The following is a 24,311-nucleotide window of genomic DNA, read 5'->3' on the forward strand; positions in this document are numbered from 1 at the left end:
TCCTGTTGCATTAATTCTTCAGATATTAAAAGCAGGGAATGTGTCGTATCAGTTATATCCATTACTTCTGTATTCGATGATGACACACAAACCAGGATGGAAGGGAAGGGAAGGGAAGGGGGGAAGTGGTGTGTGGCTAAGTATGGTGACCCATACTTGGAATTTGTGCTCTGCATTTAACCCAAGTGCACACTCAGTAGTGAACACACACACCTGGAGCAGTGGGCAGCCAATGCTGCAGCGCCCGGGGAGCAGTTGTGGGTTCGGTGCCTTGCTCAAGGGTCTCACCTCAGTCGTGGTATTGTTGGTTATTCACTCCCCCACCTACAATCCCTGCCGGACCTGAGACTCGAACCCACGACCTTCGGGTTACAAGAATTAAAGAATTACAAGTCCAACTCTCTATCCATTAGGCCACGACTGCCCCAAGACGAGGGAGCTGACTTTGAGAGAAAAGCAAGCAATTTGGATGCTAAAAGAAAAGAGGAAGTCAGTTAGAGCTCCAGCAAAAACAAAGGGCATGGAGAAATCAAGAGTTTGGAAACCACCAGCAACCAACAACGACCTGATCGGCTGAGAAAACAACAGTAGTTGATAACAGACAAATCATAAAAGCTGTGAAAATGAATCCTAAAAGACGTGTCTGTAAAATCACCAACAACTTCCAGAAAGCTGGGGTGATGCTCTGACAATCTACTGTCCTCAGGAGACTTTGACACAGAATTACAGATGCTACACAGCAAGATGCAAACCTCTGACCAGCACCAAACATAGAAAGACAAGATTAGAGTTTGCAGAAAAGCACAAAGGTGAGTCAGAAGTTTTGGAACTGTGTTTATGGACCGATGAGACAAAGATGAACCTTTATCTAAGTGATGGGAAAGCAAAAATGTGGAGAGAAAAAGGGAACTGCAATGATCCCAAGCATCCAGCCTCATCTGTAAAGCATGGTGGAGGTGGTGTCATGGCATGGGCATGCATGGCTGTCTCTGGAACAGGCCCTCTCAACTTTACTGATGACTTAATGTATGATGACAGTAGCAGAATGAATTTGGCAGGGTACAAAACCATCTTGCTACCAATATTCAAGAAAATGCCACCAGATTCATTGGGAAGTGCTTCATATTGCATCAGGACAATGAACCAAAACACCCTGCAGTTCAGTCAAGGAGTTTATAAGAGCAAAGAAATGGAAAGTGTTAGATTGCCGAAGTCAATCTCCAGATTTAAATCTGATTGAACATGAATTTCAGCAGCTGGAGAGGAGAGTAAAGGCAGAAACTCCCCAAAACAAGCAACACTTGGGATTGGCTGCATTAAAGGCTGGGAAAAGTATTTCAAAGGATGAGAGCAAGAGTCTGGTGATGTCTATGGGTCACAGACTCACTGCTGTGATTGTGTGCAAGGGATCTGCAACTAAATAATAGCTTTTAATCTTTTATATCTGCCTTATGTTCAACTGTCCCAATACTTATGCTCACATCAATGAGTGGGATGAACTCTAAAAGTGCTGTTCTTTTTATTTGGTAAAACATGTATGTGTTGAAACGGCTAATAATAAAATGTGACATTCTGTAGTTTTGTCTCATATTCATCTTTTAATCATATTTGTAAATGTCTTGACTCCACAGCCAGCAGAGCAATTGTGTCTTTACTGTTGCAATACTTATGGAGGGCACCGTATATAGATGGGTTGGCTGAAGGAAATGTATAATAATCAGTGCTGTCAAACGATTAAATCGCATCCTAAATAAAAAAAGTTTGTTTACATAATATATGTTTGTGCACTGTGTATATATTATGTATATATACACACATGTATAAATATATAAAAGCACACACATACATTATATTTTTTTAAATTTACATGTATTTACATTCATATATTTATATTCATATAATTTTTATTATATATAAATGCTTACTATATAAACATTAAGTTTTTCTTAAATATATACATGCATGTGTTTGTATTTATATATTCATGGTAAATAAACAGTATACACACTGTGTAAACAAAAGATTTTATTTTGGATGCAATTACTTGATTAATCATTTGACAGCACTAATAATAATAAAAATATTTAATTTAATTAATATTATAACAACAACAATTTGTATTGAAGTTAAATATTTATATATTTCCACTTGTGACATTGTGACAGTTTAAAGAATTTGGGTGGATGGGGGGTTATATAATAATATATTATATAATAATACAAATAAATAAATATATAAATTATAGTAAAGAGAATTTAGGTGGGGGAAACATGTAAGAATTATTAGAATCATTGAATGAATGAATAAAGTTAGGGTGGTTTATTAAACTAATAATAATTTATAAATATCTTTCTGTCAGCTGTTATACTGTGCTTGTAGCACGTGCTCGTCAACTGCGCACACAAATATCACTTTTGTAGCTCCAAGGATTCATCTATATTTAATATTTCATTTCTGTATAGCCTATTTTCTACTTGCTGAAGGGCACAGGTAGCAAAATATGAAATTTATTATAATGGGTTTATGTGAAGAGTTTTAAGTTCACTTGAATTAGAAGTTATTTTTTAAAGTCAAATGAATGGTCAAATTGATAGCTTTAAATTATACTTAATATTGAATGGCTATAGTCAATCGATAAAAGTTAGGAAAGAAATATTTCCTAGAGACATCAGTAGTATTGATGTCAGTGATACTTGCCTTCTATCATAAAAAAAAGATGCCATTAAACAAATATTAAAAATATACTGTCTGTATGTTGTTCACAAAGAATAAATGAGCAAATAAAGTAATTTTTTTTAATAGTAATATACTAATGTGTTTTTTATATATATATATATATATATATATATATATATATATATATATATATATATATATATATATATATATATATATATATATATATATATATATATATATATATATATATATATATATATATATATATATATATATATATATATATATATATATATATATATATATATATATATATATATATATATATATAAAAAAATTAAATGAAAGCTTTTTTTATATATTATAACATCATTTAGAGGTTATGTGTTATATTTTTTAAAGATTTAAATGTAGTACTTGTAATGCATTGAGCTGATTGAAGACCATGTAAATAACAGAAAATTGTATAAATGTGACTTAGAAAAATTATTTTGAAAAAAAATTATTTTTATCTTGGAATGAACTGTAATGAAATTCAAACAATCAGCCAAATATCTGGATTGCGAATTGCAGGAAAACGCGTTTGAGAATTTACCAGAAATATCCCAGCAGCTAGACTTTAGCAAATTGATGCTAAACATTAAAATATTATGAAATAATATTTTAATAATCAATATCGGCTTTATAAATAAAACATTTACTGTGTTTGCAAACCAAAATATTAGCGAAATATTTTGAAAACGCTTTCGATGCTGAAAAATGACCTTTATTAGATATATAAATAGATTACCTTCATTACTGCCTTTTTTGTTTCTTGGGAGGAAATGTTTTTTATTTTCAGGGTTCCGGGGGGCGGGGCCTACAGCGGGAGTGGGTGGGGCTTGTGGCATCACTCCGTCTACATCATCACACGCCTGCTGGATTCCAGACGAATCGTTAGCGTTGTCATCCGTATAATGAAGCAGCTCGTCTTTATTCTTCACAGAGTCACTATTATCACAGCTGCTGTTTGTGCTGGAGTCGGTGGGAGTTAAAGGCTCACTTGTGTTTACTGGAGTCACATGAGCGTCTGCAGACCTGATGCTGTTTCCGTTGTGGTTCTGATCGGTGTTGACTGAGGTAAGGCAGCTGGGTGAGGCATCGGCTGGTTCCTGAGTGTTTGTGGAGGTGGTTTCAGGAGATCGAAGCTCCTCCGGCTCCCTGTGATTCGCTGAGGAGGCTTCAGAGCTGGGTTTGGTGCTGCAGCTTTTGGCTTGATCTCCTGGAGATGTTTCGACCGCAGACGATCCAGCTTCTTCTCCGACAGACCTGACACTTGCTGCTTTAGGATGAGAAGAGACGGGTTTATTCAGGAACAGAAGCATGTGTCGTATGGAGATGAAGCATGGAGCAAAGCCACGTTCTTTTGAGGGTCGGTTGAGTTTTTAAATCTACAAAATGTACACAACTTCTCTGCAGAATGATAAGTCCTGCTTGTTCACATGCAGCGTACAGCTAGAGTTTGGGTAGTTGACATCAGTTTGTGACATGCTCTAACATGCTATATTTAATCATTTTCTTTCATTATTGTGCCTGCTGTTCCAATAATTTAAGCGACAACATGGAATAGCAGTACTTCCAAAAATGTGTCACACTGCAGGACCATCTGATACACTAGTGACGGTAAACGGGTAGAGCTGAATGATTTAGGAAAAATAATAAAATAAAAATAAAATTACACATAAAATTATGATTTTTCTGATAACAAAAACAACAACAAATACATTATTATGTGTTCTTTAATATATATTAAATTATATAATACAAGTAATAATAATAATAATAATAATAAGTAATTAATATTATATATGCCAATGATGATAATATTATATAATATAAATAATAATAATAAATTATTATTATTATATATGCCAATAATGATAATATTATATATTAAATTAATATTATTATATTTAATATTATATACACATTTTTACAGTATATATATATATATATATATATATATATATATATATATATATATATATATATATATACACACACACACATACATACATACATATATACAAAATAATTAAATAACAATATTTTATATAATATATTTAATAATAATAAACGGTCATTATTATTAAACAATGAAAAAAACCGCATAAACTAAAAAAAGTATTTATTATAAAATAAGAATAATTTATTGTAAAGTTTATTTATTGTACATTGTACTGGAAAATTAAAATACAAATATTTATGGCTTAATTTTCCAAATTTCTTAATTTTCAAATATTAAACCATCAAATGTATATTTTGATTGAAACCGGCAGGGTTTATAGCACTACTCCATATTGTGATTAATCATGCAGCCCTATATAAAGCTGAATAAGCTAAAAGTAATTGTCACCATTTATAGGATATACAACTTATCCTTAAACATTCAGAAAATTTGATGTTGAATAAATAATGTCAACTACCCATTTGCAGTTCACAGCTTGTATTTATATTGACATGCAGGTTTTTGGCATGTGACTGGTGTGAACAACCAATCAGAAGCAGTGAAGAGAGCAAGCGGCAAAGCTGATTGGTGGAGCAGCAGGATGTGAGGAATCATGTTTAAACGCTCCTTCACACACACCGACTCTATGAGTGATGCTTTAAAGGGGTCAGAAACTTGTGATACTTCAATAGTTTCAATAAAAGCTCTTTCTGGACTGCAGTGAAAATTACAGTCAGTTTTTATGGAATAATAAATTGAGCAGCTGCTCTTAGTCGGACCCCTTCAGTGCACTCACTACAGACAGCAGCGCTCGCGCGAGAAAGCGGAGAAACAAACACGAACGCTTCAGACTTTGGCACCGGAGCCGCTTCAGAGCCGCACAGGCTGATATTCTTACCGGACGCTCCTGTATCTCTATGCATTTCACTAGAAGGGGCACTTTCCGATTCGCACCTGGGACGAGTCTTTCTCAGATGGAAACCCTTGCGAATGTCGGCCAGGAGCTGATCGATGATGCAGACTTCGTCCTGCGGAGCCGGGCCTCTACGGACTGACAGAAACACATTTCTATCAGAGAGCTGAATGAAAGAGCAGCTGCATTTTTAGGCTGCAAACACTGGAAGTGAATATATAACATTTGGTCCCATTAACAGTTCATTAACAAACCATTTTAAATGCAACAATATTGAAATATTAATATTAAAACGAAATGTTTTAATATTAGTTAAAAACAGTAACTATTATTTATAATAATTTGAATATTAAAAACTATAAAAGTGCAATGTTAGTTAAATAGTTTAACTAATATTAACCAAGTTAATTAAAATATTGTAATATTAAATAAAATATATTAGTCTAACTTCAAATGACTGTTACTTATTAAAATACTGTAATTTGAATGGAAAAACATTTGTTTAATTAAAAAAACTTTAATATTACACTTAATAAAATATTGTAATATTAATTAAAACATTAGTGTTTGATTTATTGAAAACACTTTAATATTAAACAACGAATATTAATGTAATAGTATTACAAATATTTGTTTAATATTAAAAATGACAACTATTTTAATTTGAAACCATTAATTTAATTAAAACTGAATTAAATAAAAAAAATTCAATTTCACTTTAATAAAGTATTAATTAATATAAAATATTTTACTATTAATTAAAAGTTTAACATTAAAAACTTTAATGTTTTAATATTAAAGCATTTGTTTTTAAATTTAAAATGACTAACAATTAATATTAAAATATTGTAATATTAAATAAAAATATATTCGTTTAAATGAATAAATGAATTAGAAAACTAATAAACGACTATTTTAATTAAACACTTTGGCCAGGATTAGTTTTGGTTTTGAAAAGTAGTTTGACCAATAGCATGCAAGCATTGTACATAATTGACCAATCATGGTGTGTGTGAGAAGGTGGGATCTACGGTCAAAACGATGCAAATACGCGTTCATATTAAAGTGTGTTTGACTTAAAGCGGCGCGGCTCAGTGCATGACATCAGAGTACCTCGAGAGCGTTTCGAAAGCATAAGGAACCATTGATGTCATACACCGATCGGTCTGCACACACACACAAAGCCAAAACCTATAGAGATCCTGGCCAGGACACGTCTGGGGGAAATGGCAGGTATGGTCACCCTAAAGAGGAACAGGTATGCTGGCCATATCATACATCTAAGCACATGGCACACATTGTTCAGAGGAGACCGCTGGAAAATACGACAGTTGATGATACTGGTCTGTATTTACAGCACACAAGCCGCGGTTCAGCTGCCAGTATTAAAGCACAAGAAACAGGCGCCTACATTAGAAAGACCAAAGAAACCACAACCATAACCCTGAAAATTAAATGTGGAGGGAGGAAATAAAGAAATGAACGAATGAATAAATACATTAAATACATATATAAATGCAGAAATTAAAGAAATTGATGCATTTAACGATTTATTTATATATCTCAACATTTAATTCTTCATTTGAGTAATTTGGCCCTCCATATTAAATAGCCTAACATTATAGATTATACATTAGTTTTTAATTGATCAATGATGCAATGATGATGTCTTCCTGCGGCTCTGAGCCTCTTTTAAATGAAAAGAAGATCAGAAAGAGATCAGAAAGAGCGGTTTCTATTATTGATGTGAAATGAAAACTGGAAATACTGGAAGTGAATGTAAGATCTGAACCGGGTTCATTAACATCTGTATTCTACAGCGTACTGAAAAACTGAATCTCAACACTGAATGTGATGAGAGAGAAACGCTGGGCGCTATAATGACAATAACACAAACCCAATAAACGGACAGGAATAGTTTGTTACGACTCACTTATCTTTCCATCTTCTCCTTTCTGTCTCTTGGATTCGTCCTCCGCCAGCTGCTGCTTTCTTTTCTCTGCTTTGGCCGCTTGTTCTTTACGGATCTTGTTTTCCTGCAGAAGAAACAACATTTCCTGACCTCTGTGATGTGAACAAACCACTCAAGTGTTATTTTATTAAGGATATAATATCACTTATTTAATTTGATTATTTTGTTTTTATTTGATTTTCAGTTAACAAGAAGCATGCATGCACTGCCATTAGACTTGATTTTTACATTTTAGTTCCTAATGAATTATAAATTACTCTAATATTAACTATTCATTTTAAAATTACGTTTACGTTACATTTTATTAATATAAAAAAAACTCTTATAAATAGGTATTTTAATACTAATAATACTATTTTAATATTGGTTTAATTAAAATGACTTTAATATGAATTAAAAATTGTTTTTAATAGCAAAAGCAACTACAATATTAGCTATATATAATATATAGTTAATTCATCAGCAAATGTTTTAAGCAAAAGAGCTGAAATACCATCCGGTCCACTGGACGTTTTGGTACGCAGCCTTTTAAAGATTTTAGCAACAGCACTTGGGTCCACACAAAAAAAAAAAAAAAAAAGGACCCTTATGACTGGTTTTGCACTCCAGGGTCACATTGTCATTAAAAATATTAGTTTTTAATAGTATTTTTTTTTATAAATTATTAATATTAAAAATAGATGTAATATTAAAAAGTTGTTTTTAATATTAAAGGTGCCATAAAATGCATTGATAAAATATTTTAAACTGTCCTCTATCTACATAGAAGGTATGTGGCTTAGATAAGGGCAAAAAGTCTCTAGAATACAACCCTAGGATTTCTCCCTAGAATGAAATGGTCTGTTATTGGCTTATGTGGAAGGGTCATGAATAATAATGTTGAGCTCTGCTCTGATTGGCTGTTTCAGTGCGGCTTATTTCAGCAGCTCACAGAGCAGGAAGGAAACACAGGGAAAATATATATTTCAATACTTTCTCGTGCAGTTATATCGCTGGGTAATTATACTGTATATAAAATGCGGGCATCAGGGAGCCGTTATTAATATGCAGGGCACTGAAACTGCTTTTGAATGCATGATCGCATTTTAGTTTCACTTTCGAGATTCGTGATCGCACAAACTCTGTTTATACTATGGAGCGGCAGTACTTACCACACATTTTACAAGATCAGATGCTTGTCAGTGGAGCTCAGGATCTGTAAATCATTCACTCATCTCTCCTTACTCTGTTGATGTGGTAAGTGAAATCTTATGTACTGTAATGTAACATTAGCAAGGCGCTAACCATGTCCCTTTAGTGGCTCGCAAATAATAGTGTTTGAGGCTCACTGCATGTCATTTCCATGAACAGAACTCTTATTATTCAACTATGCCAAGGTAAATACAGTTTTCCATTCTATGGCACCTTTAAATGATTTTAATATCAGTAGAAAGTGTTTAATTATGATTATATTCTGGTCTTTAATACGTCTCACTGCTCAGTTGAGGTTTGCGTATAATACCGCTCACGCACCTTCAGGGCTCTGACGAAGAGCTGGCGGAAGGTCTTGATGGTGCTGAAGAGCTCATCCAGCGAGAGCTGAGCCATGTCTTCACACAGATACTGAGCCAGATCACCCTTCCTGCTGTCGATGTTGGAGAAACGCTGGTCCAGAGCTTCACACGCCGTCAGGTTCTTCTGCACAAACATCACAGGAACATCAGGAACACCACAAAGCTGGAAAGAGCAGCTGTTTTCAGTGTAAACTGTACCTCGATGAGCCCCGAGAACTGCTGCTGGACGTCCTCCAGCGATGAGGAGACCTTCTTCTCCGCGTCTCTCAGTCTCTTCAGAAGCTGCTTGGTTTCGGCTTGAATCGAGTCCAGATTTACACTGAAAGAACGATTGAAAGGTGATTGAGAAACGACTGAAGCGACAGCTGATCTCGTGACATGCGCACAGACACGCGTATTTGTTTCTGTGAATTGTGGGAACTTTCCATAGACTTCTATTACTTTTATTCTGACCAAACGATATTTTCTATCCCCTAACCCAAAGCCTTACAGAAAACCTGTTTGCATTCTTACAGTTTCAGATAAACATCATTCACTATTTTTAATAATTGTTTTCCCTTCGTGGGGACCGAATGTCAAAAATTTCAGGTTTTACCATCCTTGTGGGGACATTTGGTCCTTACAATGTAGCATAATCAAGTACACACACACACACGAATGATCTATTGTTTTACCTGGCTGCTTTCTCACAGGCCTCGATGTGGTCTGGAAGCTCCAGCAGCTCTGGATGGTTTAATTCGGCTTCCTGGAAATCACAAGATCCACAGACACTCAGCACTGATCACAGAGAGCAGCAGGAGGAGCGCTTTTAAGAAAGCAGAGTTTAACTAGAGAAATTCATCCAAAAACAGAGATTTTACCCGCTCTCATGTCATTCTGACCTACAAAAAGTATTTATTCTGCCAAAGGACATATACATAAAAGGATTAAATGACATGGTTATAAAGTGCTTGAGTCATAGGAACTGTGTTTATGATGCTTTTGTCTTTTCTTGGAGCTTGACAGCATAAATCCAACAGTGGCTCTGAGATTATATCAACAAATACAAACAACAAATAATTAAGATTTTAATATTAATAAAAACATTAGTATTTATTAAGTTAAAATATTTTAATAAAAAAAAAAAATTATATTAACCTAAACATTTATTTTTGATTAAAAATGGCTATTGCCTGTTAAAATATTTTAATAGTACAAACATTTAAAAAGTGTTCATATGAATTAAAACATTTTTAAATAAAAAATGACTAGACTTTTAATTGATATTTTAAACTTTTAGTAGTATTACAATATTTTAATATCAAAAAGAACTTTAATTAGTATTTAAATAATTCAATATGAACTAAAAACATTACTTTAAAATTACTGAACATAACTATAGAAGTTATTAATTAGACTATTGCCGATTAAAATATTTTAACCAATGAAAATTATTTTTAACATTAAAAACAACTATTTATATAACCATAATATTAAAATGTAAAAAATTAAAATCTGTTTAAATTAAAAACCTTTTTAATAAATAATTTTGGTAGTACCTAGGATAGCAAAGTCCAGTAAAGGAGGTAGAGCTTTTTCACATTTGGCTCCCAAACTCTGGAATAGCCTTCCTGATAACGTTCGGTGTTCAGACACACTCTCTCTGTTTAAATCTAGATTAAAGACACATCTCTTTAGCCAAGCATTCACATAATGCATTTTATAATCTTGTACTGCAGTTAACATCCCGTGGTAACTAGGAATGACAGAAGCTTCAGTCTGGATCCAACCCTTAAATGATCTGAGATGACCGAACACCTGAGAAAAGATAATGCCAACCCCTCAGAGGACCTCAGAGGATGCCAATGCTCAGACAACATACAGAATTACCCAATTTTGCCATAAGTTAAATATATTAAGGTTCTGCAATATATAAATATATTGTGGAAACTTAATTTCCTGTAGAGCGGCTTTGCAACGATTTGTATCGTAAAAAGCGCTATACAAATAAACTTGAATTGACGACGGCATTTGTAATTCTAAACCTAATAAGTTTTAAAAAGTTTCCCCATGTAATATTTGTGTTTTACTTTTCAATTACTGAAATAGTTTTAGTCATAAATAAAGCTGCTGAGGTGTATTGTAATATTGTACCTCCAGGATGTGATGTAAGAGCGTGATGCGGCTCTTGTTTGCTTTGGTTTCGGTGAGTTTCAGCAGGGAATTGATCTTGAATCCCTCTGCGTTTCCTGTGTGGCTTCCCTGGCAAAAACGAAAAATTGACAAAATGAGGAACTAAGACACTGTAAACACAGAAAACAGTATATTTCCAGGGTGATTTGGGCCACAGACGCCTCCTGATCGCCTGCTGCTCAGAGACTGACAAAATACAACATTTCCATCAACTAACTTCATCAGACGCAGACAATCACTGATGCACTGCCACACATTTAACAACATTAACATGAATAAAATCAAATCAACAAAAACTACACTTCTCTCCTTAAATATGAAGAGGTCAAACAACAAGCTTATGGACGCAATTATAATACAAGTCTGCTGTTTTTGTCTCTTCTGAGGAAGATCATTCACTTGTTTTGTACTCACATCTTTTAATGTTCATCTAATCTCATTTTGTAGGTGACTTTTCTTTGTTTTAAAGAGGTTTTCTTTGGATTGTTTGACTACTCAAAAGAGAATATAGCCAAATATATCATTTGTAAAATAGAATATATAATTTCATACATTTGTGTTTCCTGCAAGCTTTTTTTGGTTAACCTGGCAACACATCCCTTATGAAAATTAACCATGGTTTAAAACAAAACAACTATAGTTAAACCATGGTAAACAAATAAACCATGGTTTTGCTACACTAACCATAGTTTAACCATGGTATTTATAGTAAAACTGTGGTTATACAAAAAATAAAAAACATGGTTACTACACTTTTTTTACTAAAACCTGTTAATTTTCTTAATGGATTTGTATTAATGTATAGGCCTACTTTTTGTTTTTGTTTTGAAAACTGTAGGCCTACTGCATTAATGGTTTGTTCTATAATAATAATAATAATAATAATAATAATGATATTATAATGTGTTAAATTTTTATATAATGCTTTTCTGGGTACTCAAAGCGCTTTACATGGAAGTGGGGAATCTTCTCAACCACCACCAGTTTTCTACCGTTTAATAAAAAAATAAAATAAAAATCAGAAAAAAAAAAAAACATTCGCGAACATGCTCCGAAGTTCCGATCTGAATCAAATGATTTGCGAACACGCTCCGAAGTTCCGATCTGAATCAAATGAGTCGCGAACACGCTCCGAAGTTCCGATCTGAATCAAATGAGTCGCGAACACGCTCCGAAGTTCCGATCTGAATCAAATGATTTGCGAACACGCTCCGAAGTTCCGATCTGAATCAAATGATTTGCGAACACGCTTCGAAGTTCCGATCTGAATCAAATGATTTGCGAACACGCTCCAAAGTGCCGATCTGAATCAAATGATTTGCGAACACGCTTCGAAGTTCCGATCTGAATCAAATGAGTCGCCAACACGCTCCAAAGTACCGATCTGAATCAAATGAGTCGCGAACACGCTCCAAAGTTCCGATCTGAATCAAATGAGTCGCGAACACGCTTCGAAGTTCCGATCTGAATCAAATGAGTCGCGAACACGCTTCGAAGTTCCGATCTGAATCAAATGAGTCGCGAACACGCTCCGAAGTACCGATCTGAATCAAATGAGTCGCGAACACGCTCCGAAGTACCGATCTGAATCAAATGATTTGCGAACACGTTCTGAAGTTCCGATCTGAATCAAATGATTTGCGAACGCGCTCCGAAGTTCCGATCTGAATCAAATGATTTGCGAACGCGCTCCGAAGTTCCGATCTGAATCAAATGATTCGTGATCCATGCACCAAAGTCCCAATCTGAACTAACCATTTCAGATCAGGACTGCAGATCATGAATCATTCAATTTGCGAAATGATTTGTGAACCCACTCCGAATTCCCGATCTAAATCAAATTATTTGAAACGATTTGAAGTCCCAATCTGAATCAAATGATCCAAAATCCGATCGATGTCGAAATTCGAAAATGAATGGCCTTTTGATCTGGGTTGTAGTGAATCGCTTGAACCGAATGACCGAAGTCACGAGTTTAAATCAATCGGAGCGGTTCCGGCGTAAATGACTCATTCGTTTGAATCGGTTTGTCTTTTCCGCCATTTTTTGCGTCTTCAGCCATGTTTGCACAACTTGAAACTGCGAATTGAAAACACGCCTAATGGAAACACCTAATTGAGAAAACAAAACAAATCCCCCATATATCACAAAATAAAAATTCACGCTTTCATGAGGTGGCAATTCGAAAAAGTACAATTTCACAAAACTGCAATGGAAATGTTTATTTTCACATTTACAGGTCACATAGCATACGTAAAAATCACTGGAGCTGATCACGGCCACTCTAGTCAATCTTGTGCTTCTGCAAAAATGCCTCCTATTAAATACGATGGCTAGTGCAGTGGCTGCGATATACATAACCCTACCAAAATCAGTTATTTATAAAATATAGCTAAAGTTTTGCGCAAATCTGTAATGGAAACGTAATACTGGCTTAGCTTGCTAGTTATGACATTAACTGAAATAAGCAAAAAAAGTATGATGTTTACAAATAAAATACCAACAAATCTTCGAACATATTCAGGTGAGGTAAGCGTTTTACTGCTAACTAGTGAAACACTGCATTAATATGACGAGCTGCAGCTCAAAATACATGTTAGATAAAATAAATGGAGAAATGATTGCTGTATGTGATTATATTAGTCTATATAGAGTGATAGTCAATGTAAAAAGAGCAGATGAACAAAACAGCAGAATATAAGTTAAAGAGGGTATACTTTATCATTCAGCTGAAATGTGCTCGAATGTTTTAAACACTTCGGCTCTTATATGTTCTTACTCCACATGTATTAAATACATCCTTGAAAGCGGCTATTTCTTTAACTTCTCATGTAATATCAATGTGTGACCCATTTCAGATGTGGCCAAAATTACAACAATGGTTACATACACATTTAATTGTTTGATCAAAATTATTGCTAGGGACAATTTAGTAGTTGCTGGATATTGGTAGGGACATGTCATAGCGACTCTACCAAATTGCTTTGATGAAGATTTCTTTAATTGTGATTTTCTTACATAGTTGAGAAAGTTTCCAACGTCGAGGATGAGTTTGCAGAAACTGGGCAGCAGTGAACTTTTCCTGAGATCTGCGGGCGACACACACTTCACTGAGATCAAAAATGTTATTTTTGGGTGCATTCATTAATTTAGCAAAAATATGATTTCTGTGTGCACTAATAAATACTTTACATTAAACAAAAATGTGAAAAACATTAACAAATGCATTGATTTTTCCAAAATTTAGTCTGAACTTCTGGGAAATGTTTTTCAGTGAACTTTTAATTTGCGAAACGTAAATTTCAACAAAATAAAATACCTGAAACAATAAAATAAACAAAAAAGACAAAAGGAAATAAATAAACTATAAAATATATAAATAAAATAAACAAATAAAAACTAAAATGCACAAAACAAATAAAACCAATAAACTAATTAGTTAAATAAATGGATAAAATAGAAAAACAAAAACAAATACAAAAAAAAAAAAAAAAAAAAATAATAAATACACATAGCATTATCAATAAATAAAATACATCCAAAAACAAAAATAATAAAACAATACAAAACATTAAACAAGCAAACAAATAAATAAATTCATTTTAAAAATGTTTTTAAAGCTTTTTTTTTGGACGAGATTTAATGAAATGATCTCTCACATGATGCACAAGAATCTCACTGAACGAGTCAAATCTTAAACTGGCCATTACACTTTGCTCCGCAGAAGATCTTTAAAGGTGCCATAGAATGCACCGATACAATATTTTAAACTGTCCTCTGATATCTACATAGAAGGTATGTGGCTTAGATAAGGGCAAAAAGTCTCTAGAATACAACCCTAGGATTTGTCCCTAGAATTAAATGGTCTGTTATTGGCTTATGTGGAAGGGTCATGAATAATAATGTTGAGCTCTGCTCTGATTGGCTGTTTCAGTGCGGCTCATTTCAGCAGCTCACAGAGCAGGAAGGAAACACAGGGAAAATATATATTTCAATACTTTCTCGTGCAGTTATATCGCTGGGTAATTATACTGTATATAAAATGTGGGCATCAGGGAGCCGTTATTAATATGCAGGGCATTGAAACTGCTTTTGAATGCACGATCGCTTTTTAGTTTCACTTTCGAGATTCGTGATCGCACAAACTCTGTTTATACTATGGAGCGGCAGTACTTACCACACATTTTACAAGATCAGATGCTTGTCAGTGGAGCTCAGGATCTGTAAATCATTCGCCATCATCCTCCGTTATCTCTCCTTACTCGGTTTATGTGGTAAATTAAATCTTATGTACAGAACGTCTGATTGGTCGGCTGGCCTAGAACAGGGGTTTTCAAACTGTGGTCAGAGTGGGACAAGGTGGGTCGCACAAAGCCACTTGGCGGCAGCTAAATGATTCACACACAGTTCCTAGGGCTGGACGTTATACAAAGATTAAATTACAAACTGCTATATTGCTCAATGCAACTTTTCGAATCGCAAAGGCCGGGATTTAAAACATGCGTTGTGTGTTTTGAAGCGCGGGCGTGCACGAGTTGTATTAACAGTGAGGGTCTCAGAGCGACGGTTCATTATTAAAATGCTCGGTCTGCATTATTAATGAAACTCGCTCACTTCACTGCGCTGTGTTCTGCAAAAGATTGGAGAAAAAAAATATATAGAGAAAAAAAAAATCTTCTTTCGAAGATATAGCTGAACATTTAACGTCGCAAAATAATTTTTGTGTGTCATTTTGGTCTTTAGTGTCTATTTAAAATTAGACATCTGTTTATTATTTTTTACAATTATTTTAATCTCTAACCTGTTGAGATAATTCTGCTCTGCGTCTTATGCATTGCTAAAAAAAAAAAAAAAAAAAAAAAAAAATGTTGGGTTGAAGGCATTTTCTGCACTGAACCCCGTGATGAGTTTAACACTTGCAGCGCGGATTACAGCTCATAGCCGCACCGGAGTGACCGCATTGAGGTTTTATGGACATATTTCATACTCATTAACGTCTGTAAATGAAGAAATTAAAACGGAAATATTAGTAGTGAAGTGGATCTATAAAATGGTTATTATTTTTAAATACGTAATTTATGCCATACGTTTTTAATTATGATTAAGCTTATAGTAATGTCAATCGTTTTTTGATCTCAAATATTTTGGTGGGTCTTGAAATGGACTAGACTTGTCTAGGTGGGTCGTGGAATGGAAACGTTTGGGAACCCCTGGTCTAGAACATGGGCGGGTCTATGCAAATGTTGGGGGCGTAACTATTAGTGATCCCGACTGTTATGTCAGGTTATGTTCTGATTCGCCTATTTTTCAGTGGTCTTTTGCATTCAGGAGATTTACATAAGGAGGAGGAAATAATAGTGTTTGAGGCTCACAGCATGTCATTTCCATGAACAGAACTATGCCAAGGTAAATACAGTTTTCCATTCTATGGCACCTTTAAGAGCAGAATGGTTTTAAGCAGCAGCGGTCAGTCGTGGTTTGTACTCACCCTCACAAGCGGTCTCCACCAGCTCCACCTTCGGCTTCATGATCTCCAGCACAGACAGCGTCTCCTCACACAGCAACATGCATTCAATCCTCAGCTGGTAACTGATGACAGACAAAACAAACTCAATCCTCCATAATAACTGCCTCATGCACATATAATTTGGGTTTTAGTGACACTTTACCAGGGTACAGCCAGCAGTGAGAGGTAAAAGCGGTCCACGTTGGCCAGTTTGTCCGGATCTCCTTGAAAGGATTTTAAGTTGTCAATCTGGAGAAGCAGAAGCAATAAAGTTAATCCAAAACACTCAACTGACCAGAAGCAGGATAGACTGCAGATTTACTCTGATGCACGTCAAAATGAGCGAAAACACCGACTGTGAGCTTCGTTTTCATTTGAATCAAGATTTCTGAATGTGAAATATTTGCAAATTATCATATTTTACGTGGAAGCACCTCGTGTTTTTCCGGAAGCAGTTTTAGAAGCTGTTTCAGGGACTCGACGTCTAATTTCGAACAATCTCCTTTCTGCACCATCGACACAAACTCTTCATTTGAGCTGTTTGTGAGTGAAAAATCAAATAATCTTAACGGTCTCGTCACAACATCACAAACACACGCTAACCAATCCAAAACCTCTGATCTTACCACTTAAACTGCTTCAGAAAGATGTTCAGGTTCAGATTCTTCTTGGAGTCAATGAAGGAAATCTGAGAAATAGGAGAAAATTCTTCAATGTTTATTTGTAACTTATTCATCAGTGATGTTATACTACAGGCCCTATGATATCCGTTTTATTTTTTCATAAATTACGTTTTTATTTTGTTTTTCAAAGAAAAAGCTATTTTTTCAGGATTTGTTTTTTCCATTACAATTTTACTGGTTAAATTATAGATTAAACAAAATATAAGTATTCAAAAAGCATGTGTAATTAATTGCAATCATGAGACTTCAGCAATTTAACAATTTATTAAATGTTTGACAAATTTAATTTTTATGAAATGCATTTTATTTTTTATCAAATTCAGTTTTTTACCCCAAAATTCCATGATTTTTTTTGTTGTTAATTTCAAATATCAGTATTCAATGTTTTGTGTTTAAAATATCAAAACATTATTTCTGCATTGTAACTGCAGGTTAAATGCATTCATGTCCTGCATTAAATGGTGTAAATAAATCTAAAAGCCACTTTAGATGCAACTGTGTTTCCTCTGCACTGCAAAGATGAATTTTGTTGATACTCATTTAATTTGTTTGATAACAGCCCAAATGTCTTATTCTAATTGACTGATTAAAATGGAAGCATTTTTAAACTGTAAAAGGTGATGCACACTTTTTTTAAAGGCTTTATAATGGTAAAAATGCCTATAAAAGTTTAAAATCATTTTAAACCTAATGACTATCACACAGAATATGAAGAATATCAAACTTTGAGTCAGCCGTCCACACTTAAAATATCAGCACAATAACACACTCAGTAAAATATTGTTGTCGTACACCTCTACTCTGAAGGATCGCTCACCTCCTTGAGCTCTTTCTTGAGCGGCGCGGCCGGACTCTTGTCTTTGGGTTCGGCCAGCGGCAGACAGAAGAGCTGCTCGATGCTGCTGTAATTGGGCTCCAGCGGAGAATCGCTCGTGACAGACGCCCATATTGAAGGACCATCTATGAAACAACAACATATACACAATCAAATACATGCAAACCAGCTTCAGTCTCAGATGTCACACTCATAGACCGGCCACTGGACAACATATACTCAATCAAATATGCTCTGTATTTGCACACAGAAATGCAAGCGCATGACTTCCAGTCCGATTTAATGTCTAAGCTGATTAATGAATGCTTCTGAGATTGATTGTTCAGTTTGAGCCACTTTGCAATATGTCTTAAGATATGTCCGTGTCATAACTTAAACTAAACAAAAATAACAAGCGTTGCCTTTGCAACTAGCTGAAATAATTATATAAAAATTATATAAAATAAAAATTTATATTTTGTTAATATTTTATTTCTGTTTTCATCTGAATTTTAGTTAAAGTTATAGTAATCATGTCATGTTTGTCAATTCTATTTTTTATTTCTAATTTTTTTAAAAATATCTACTTATTTGCAACTAGCTAAAAAATGTTTACTTTGTTTTTTATTTTTAATATTTTGAATTAGTTTTATTTTTATATGTTCAGTTCTCATTTTAATTTCATCTAAAGCTTTAGTAATTGTCGTTTTTGCTACTTTTAATTTTTTATTTGTAATTTATTAAATGTCTATATTTGCAACCAGCTGCAATAAAATGTCTGCATTTTTGCATTGTATTTTTGCTAATATTTTTAATTAGATTAAATTTTTATATTTTATAAAAAAAATGACTAACAATTATTTAATTATGTCATTGTTATTGTGTTTGTCATTTTTAATGTCTATGTAATTTGTACTGAGTTTTAGTTTTAACTAAACAAGCTGATTTAATAAAAAACAACTTAATTATATTTCTGTTAATGTTATTTTATTTCAAATAATGATTTTACATTATTCTAGCTTTAGTTAATTATATTAAGCCTGGCGACTACATTACATATTGTGATTCTCATGCGTTTGGCGCAGTGACAGCTCTGCATGTTCTCAGTTCATGTGTTCTCTGGGAAGCGCAGCAGCGTTCCTCACGGATCTCACCGGTGACTGCTCTGGAGTTCAGCTTCTGCCAGTTGAGTTTCTTCATCCGGAGCGTGGGATGTGGGCCGCTCCTCACCGGCGCCGAGTAACACTGGCCAACCGGGTAAAACGTCCGGGCCACGATCACATCACCCGCTCCTGGAGGAGGAGGAGGAGCAGGAGGGCCGTTTAGACCTGAACCCGGAGGAGGCGGCGGAGGCGGAGGAGCTCCCATTCCTGGAAGAGGAGGAGGCGGCGGAGGAGCTCCCATTCCTGGAAGAGGAGGAGGCGGTGGCGGAGCTCCCATCCCTGGAAGAGGAGGAGGCGGCGGAGGAGCTCCCATTCCTGGAAGAGGAGGCGGCGGCGGCGGAGCTCCCATCCCTGGAAGAGGAGGAGGCGGCGGAGGAGCTCCCATTCCTGGAAGAGGAGGAGGCGGCGGCGGAGCTCCCATCCCTGGAAGAGGTGGCGGAGGCGTACCCATGCCAGGTAAAGGTGGAGGTGGTGGAGGACCTACAGAAGCCATTCCTGGAAGAGGAGGCGGCGGCGGAGGTGTCTGCATCGCTGCTCCTGGTAAAGGTGGAGGAGGTCGTCCAGCTCCTGTTTTGAGAGGCACTGCTGAGATGGGAGGAGAAGCCTGGTTTTTGGCTGGTTTGCAGGAACACTCCAGTTTATCATCTTTGGACTCCGTCTGAACGGCTTGATTCTTTCTTTTGGAGCCGTCGACCTCATTAGAGCCTTTGGGCGACTCCTTCGAGAAGACGAGACGCTGCAGGATCTTCTCATACGACTCCATCTCAGCTGAACCACAGAGAGAGAGAGAGAGAGAGAGAGAGAGAGAGAGAGAGAGAGAGAGAGAGAGAGAGAGAGAAAATCACTTTGTGAATCCATCACATTTCATCAGTACAGGCAAAATGAAATCTTACAAACAAAATAAACAAATAAATACACAAGGAAATATTAACAATTTAGTGATTATTAAAATTAATAAATAAATAAGCAAGTAAATAAGTTAAATAAAAAAGTAAAGTATATAATTAACTAAATGTAAAATTAAATAAGTAAATTAATTAATGCAAATAAGAAAATAATGAAGTAAAAAATAAATAAGTTTGAAGCAAGTAAATAAGTATAAGACCATAAAATAATGAAATAAAAAACAAGCATAAATTAAAATGAATTCATAAGTACATAACTGAAGTTAATATATCAGATAATCAAATATATATATATATATATATAAAAATGTATATAAATTATTATATATTATAAATATATAATAAATTGAGTAAATAAGTCATGGGTATATGTAAATAAGCAAGCAAATATAAGACAACAAGTAAAGGAGCAAGTATATAATATAGGTAAATAAGTAAAATAAACAAGTGAATTAATATGTAAATATGAGAAAAAGTAAATAAGTAAATGTATAAGGAAATAAGACTAAAATTAAGCAATTAACAAATTAAATGTGTAAATAATATATAGGTAAAAATAAGTACATTTCTACATACAAGTAGATATACAAACAAATAAATACATAATTAAAAAAGTAAATAAGCAAGCAAGCGATGCAAAGTGACTCATGAGTAAATAAATATTTTTATTTATGGTCTTAAGTAAATAAGTACAAGTAAGTAAATAAATGCCATGGTATTGAGTGACTGCTGTATGTCATAGTAATGCCACAGAATATTGTAATCCAATAAATAAATAAACTTTCTTAGTGAGTGATTGTGCCCCTTAGTTTAAAATAAGGATCTGTAATATTGACAGCCAGCCACAACACTTCTTCCTTTGAGAATAATGTCATGTGTTAGATTGTTGTGATCAGACCCAGAGAGAGAGGCCACAGAAGAACAGTTCAACTATTCACCGTCAAAGCACTAATAATAAAGGGGTCAGTATTTAATCAATCCATTCTATGAGAAACAGACAGGATGCAGAGAGAGACTCACAGCTCTGAGCGATCAGCGTGGCTCTGTTAGCGAGCGCCTCCAGCGCCTGCCAGATATCCGCTCGCTCCGGACCCAGCAGCAGCAGCGCCTGTAAGACGGACAACAGCTGCAGAGACGACGGGAAACTGCTCACCTGCAAACACACCACACCAGCCCAACAACACAGATCAGGAAGAGCAGCAGCGACCACCAGAGAATTCATCTGCACTGTTGTGCACTAAAATATACAGCGAGGGCCAAAATGATTAGAGCACTAGTATTCTCAGCAGCTAAAAATGGTTTAAGTCAGTTATTGTGTGTCAGTAGGAAATATCAGTTTACATTTTCAAACAATTATTTTGCCATTAATTGTAATAATCCAGTGAGATTTTTGTTTGCACAAGGAGTCTGACACACAGAGATCAAGTCTGTCTGGAATAACATATACGTTTAGTCATTTAGCAGATGCTTTTATCCAAATGAGAACAACAGAAACAATCAAAATCAACAAAAGAGCAATGACATGCAAGTGCTATAAGTCTTAGTTAGCTTAACAGTACACACAGCAAGGTTTTTTAATGATATAATAAAGAAAGCAGATAGAATACAAAAGAATAGAGATGCTAAACAAGCAGTTAGTAAATGAATAGAGGGCAAGTCTAAAAGAATGTTGTTAAGAATAGAATTAGAATAGAGAGTGATAGAGTTAGAGGGTCAAATAAAGATGAAGAAACAGAAACTAAAATCCAGAAGAACTGTGTCTTCAAGACGCTTCAGGAAACCTGCAAATCTACAGTACTGTTAAAAGATTTAGGCACTGGTGTAAAAATACTGTAAAATGAGGATGCTGTCAAAAATAATGTCATTAATAGATTTTCTTGCTCAATTAACTTCTATTAACTAAATTAAATCAACATTTGGTGTTACATCCTTTGTGTTTAAAGCAGCTTTTGTCCTCGGTGCACTTGAGCAGAGTTTCTCAGGAGCTTTCTTGAAGCGTCTTGGAGACTAAATGAATGTTTGGAAATGTAAACTGATACTTCTTACTGACACACTACAGCAAAAGATAGAAATAACTGACTTCAAACCATTTTTAGCTGCTGAAAATACTAGTGTTCTAATCATTTTAGCCACCACTGAATATGGGACAAAGATTAAAAGGGTTTTTCAAATATCAAAACGATAAAACGTATGCAGCTTTTACATTAATATGTGTCCCGTTTCATTTGATTTTTTGCTGAGCAAAAAAATTAAAAATTTTTTTTACCATGATTTACAGGAGAAAACAGCTAAAATGTCATTCAGTGTAACACTTTATATAGCATATATCGTGTCAGACACATTTAGAACAAGAATTATTAGACGACATTAAAAGACTCAAAATACTAGTCTTTGCCACCATCCTAGCAATACCTTTCTTCATTTAAAATCTAATAAAGTTTAGTACGATCACTTATTCTTTTATACAAGTACAGGTACTTTGACATTTTATTTATTATTTAAATTATTAAAGTAAACACTATTTGCATTTATTATACGCTCTATGTATATAAAATAACTTTTGTAAATTTCATTAAACGGGATGTCTTGTCTGACCCACTTCTTAAAGAAACAACAACAATAATAAATAAATAAATATATATATATATATATATATATATATATTTTTTTTTTTTTTTTTTTTTTTTTTTTAAATATAATTTTTTCATCCATGCCTTAATTCATACAGTTCTGTTTTGCAGCATCATATTTGAATTAAAAAAAATATATATAGGCAACGTTTTGTTGCAAATTATTTTTTTCCTTTTGATGATAAATTTGAATTAAATCATAAGACACAGAATGAGGAAAAAAAAAAAGTGAAAAACGCAGAATTTAGGGAAAAATTAAATGCATTTCATGCGGCACTAAATTTAAAGGTTGGGAACAAACTAATTATGTTTACATTCATTCTCCAGGTCAAACAAACATGTGGAAAGCATTTCCTTCCCCATTAATGGTAAACAACTATATCATATGAAATGGGAAAAAAAATCATATAATAATATTTTTGGCATTACGGCTGCTCACCTTGTTAAACAGAGATGTGAAGACTTCCTGATGGTTGCTCATGTCAATTCCTCCATAAAGCCTCAGGAGCTCATCCTCATCCTCAGCCATGGCCTCTTCAAACGCCTCACACTGGATGATCAAGTCTTCATCATCTTCTTCTCTAAAGCACACACGCACACACTCTGACTGAACAGCTTGATTCATTTCCTTTGCTCAGTGTGCATTTCTACTTTGTTTTTCTGTGCACATTTCAATTAATTAAACAAACTCACCTTAACTTTGGCAGCAGGTGAAGTAGCTGTAATCCTGGTAGATGAAAATAAACATAAAGTCCATGAATATATCATAAATAATGCTCAAAACATCTAGTGCTCTGTTGGAAAGCTCAGTTGTGTTAAAGCACAAACAGGAGGCGTGTGCTTGAGTGACAAACAGGTGAATGCAATTAAGACCTGATCACTTCTGTTAGCACTTGCATACTAACCACACTACTCATACTAGTTTTGCAGTATGCACTATGTATATTGTGCACAGTTCAGATGACCAACTAAAATGGTCCAAATGTGCAATGTACAGATATGTTATTTTAGTATCATTGAGGTACTATTTTAGAGCATTCAGTGTACACTGTGCAGTATGCAGTAAGTAGTATGCTAGTATTCCATGCTAAGATTTGATTAAACACTGTGTTCAAAATAGCATTCTTCCATACTATTCATACAATTTTTGCATCTACTAAATTGGTCAAAATGTGCAATCACAGTAAGCAACAACAATTTACAACAGTTTTTACTCATTATGTGATCAGACTGCAATTGCACTAAATTATAGCATACTACGGTCTCAATAGTTGCACACTGCAAGCTGTTTCATATTCTATTTTTAATAAAAAGCAGGCAGCATTCGGTGTACA

The 24,311-nt window shown here is 34.5% G+C and overlaps 1 protein-coding gene across 3 annotated transcripts in view; it reads right to left on the reverse strand.

The window, feature by feature from the left end:
• LOC306849960 (inverted formin-2-like) overlaps positions 1–24,311 on the reverse strand; it is a 39,183-nt gene that overhangs the window by 3,043 nt on the left and 11,829 nt on the right. For 2 of the 3 annotated variants that reach the window (XM_079385352.1, XM_079385354.1), the window contains exons 5-21: positions 23,671–23,704; positions 23,417–23,558; positions 21,368–21,500; positions 19,434–20,210; positions 18,283–18,425; positions 17,409–17,470; positions 17,217–17,319; positions 16,946–17,031; positions 16,765–16,865; positions 14,295–14,365; positions 11,238–11,345; positions 9,779–9,849; positions 9,303–9,423; positions 9,064–9,228; positions 7,513–7,615; positions 5,565–5,717; positions 3,470–4,000 (exon numbers count right to left, since the gene is read on the reverse strand). In XM_079385352.1, the coding sequence (XP_079241478.1) occupies positions 3,470–4,000; positions 5,565–5,717; positions 7,513–7,615; positions 9,064–9,228; positions 9,303–9,423; positions 9,779–9,849; positions 11,238–11,345; positions 14,295–14,365; positions 16,765–16,865; positions 16,946–17,031; positions 17,217–17,319; positions 17,409–17,470; positions 18,283–18,425; positions 19,434–20,210; positions 21,368–21,500; positions 23,417–23,558; positions 23,671–23,704 (2,904 nt within the window). The remainder of the gene's footprint in view (positions 1–3,469; positions 4,001–5,564; positions 5,718–7,512; positions 7,616–9,063; positions 9,229–9,302; positions 9,424–9,778; positions 9,850–11,237; positions 11,346–14,294; positions 14,366–16,764; positions 16,866–16,945; positions 17,032–17,216; positions 17,320–17,408; positions 17,471–18,282; positions 18,426–19,433; positions 20,211–21,367; positions 21,501–23,416; positions 23,559–23,670; positions 23,705–24,311) is intronic. The other variant, XM_079385353.1, reaches the window with a different exon arrangement.

This window comes from Barbus barbus (genome assembly GCF_936440315.1).
Source record: "Barbus barbus genome assembly, chromosome: 30".
Lineage (NCBI taxonomy): Eukaryota > Metazoa > Chordata > Actinopteri > Cypriniformes > Cyprinidae > Barbus > Barbus barbus.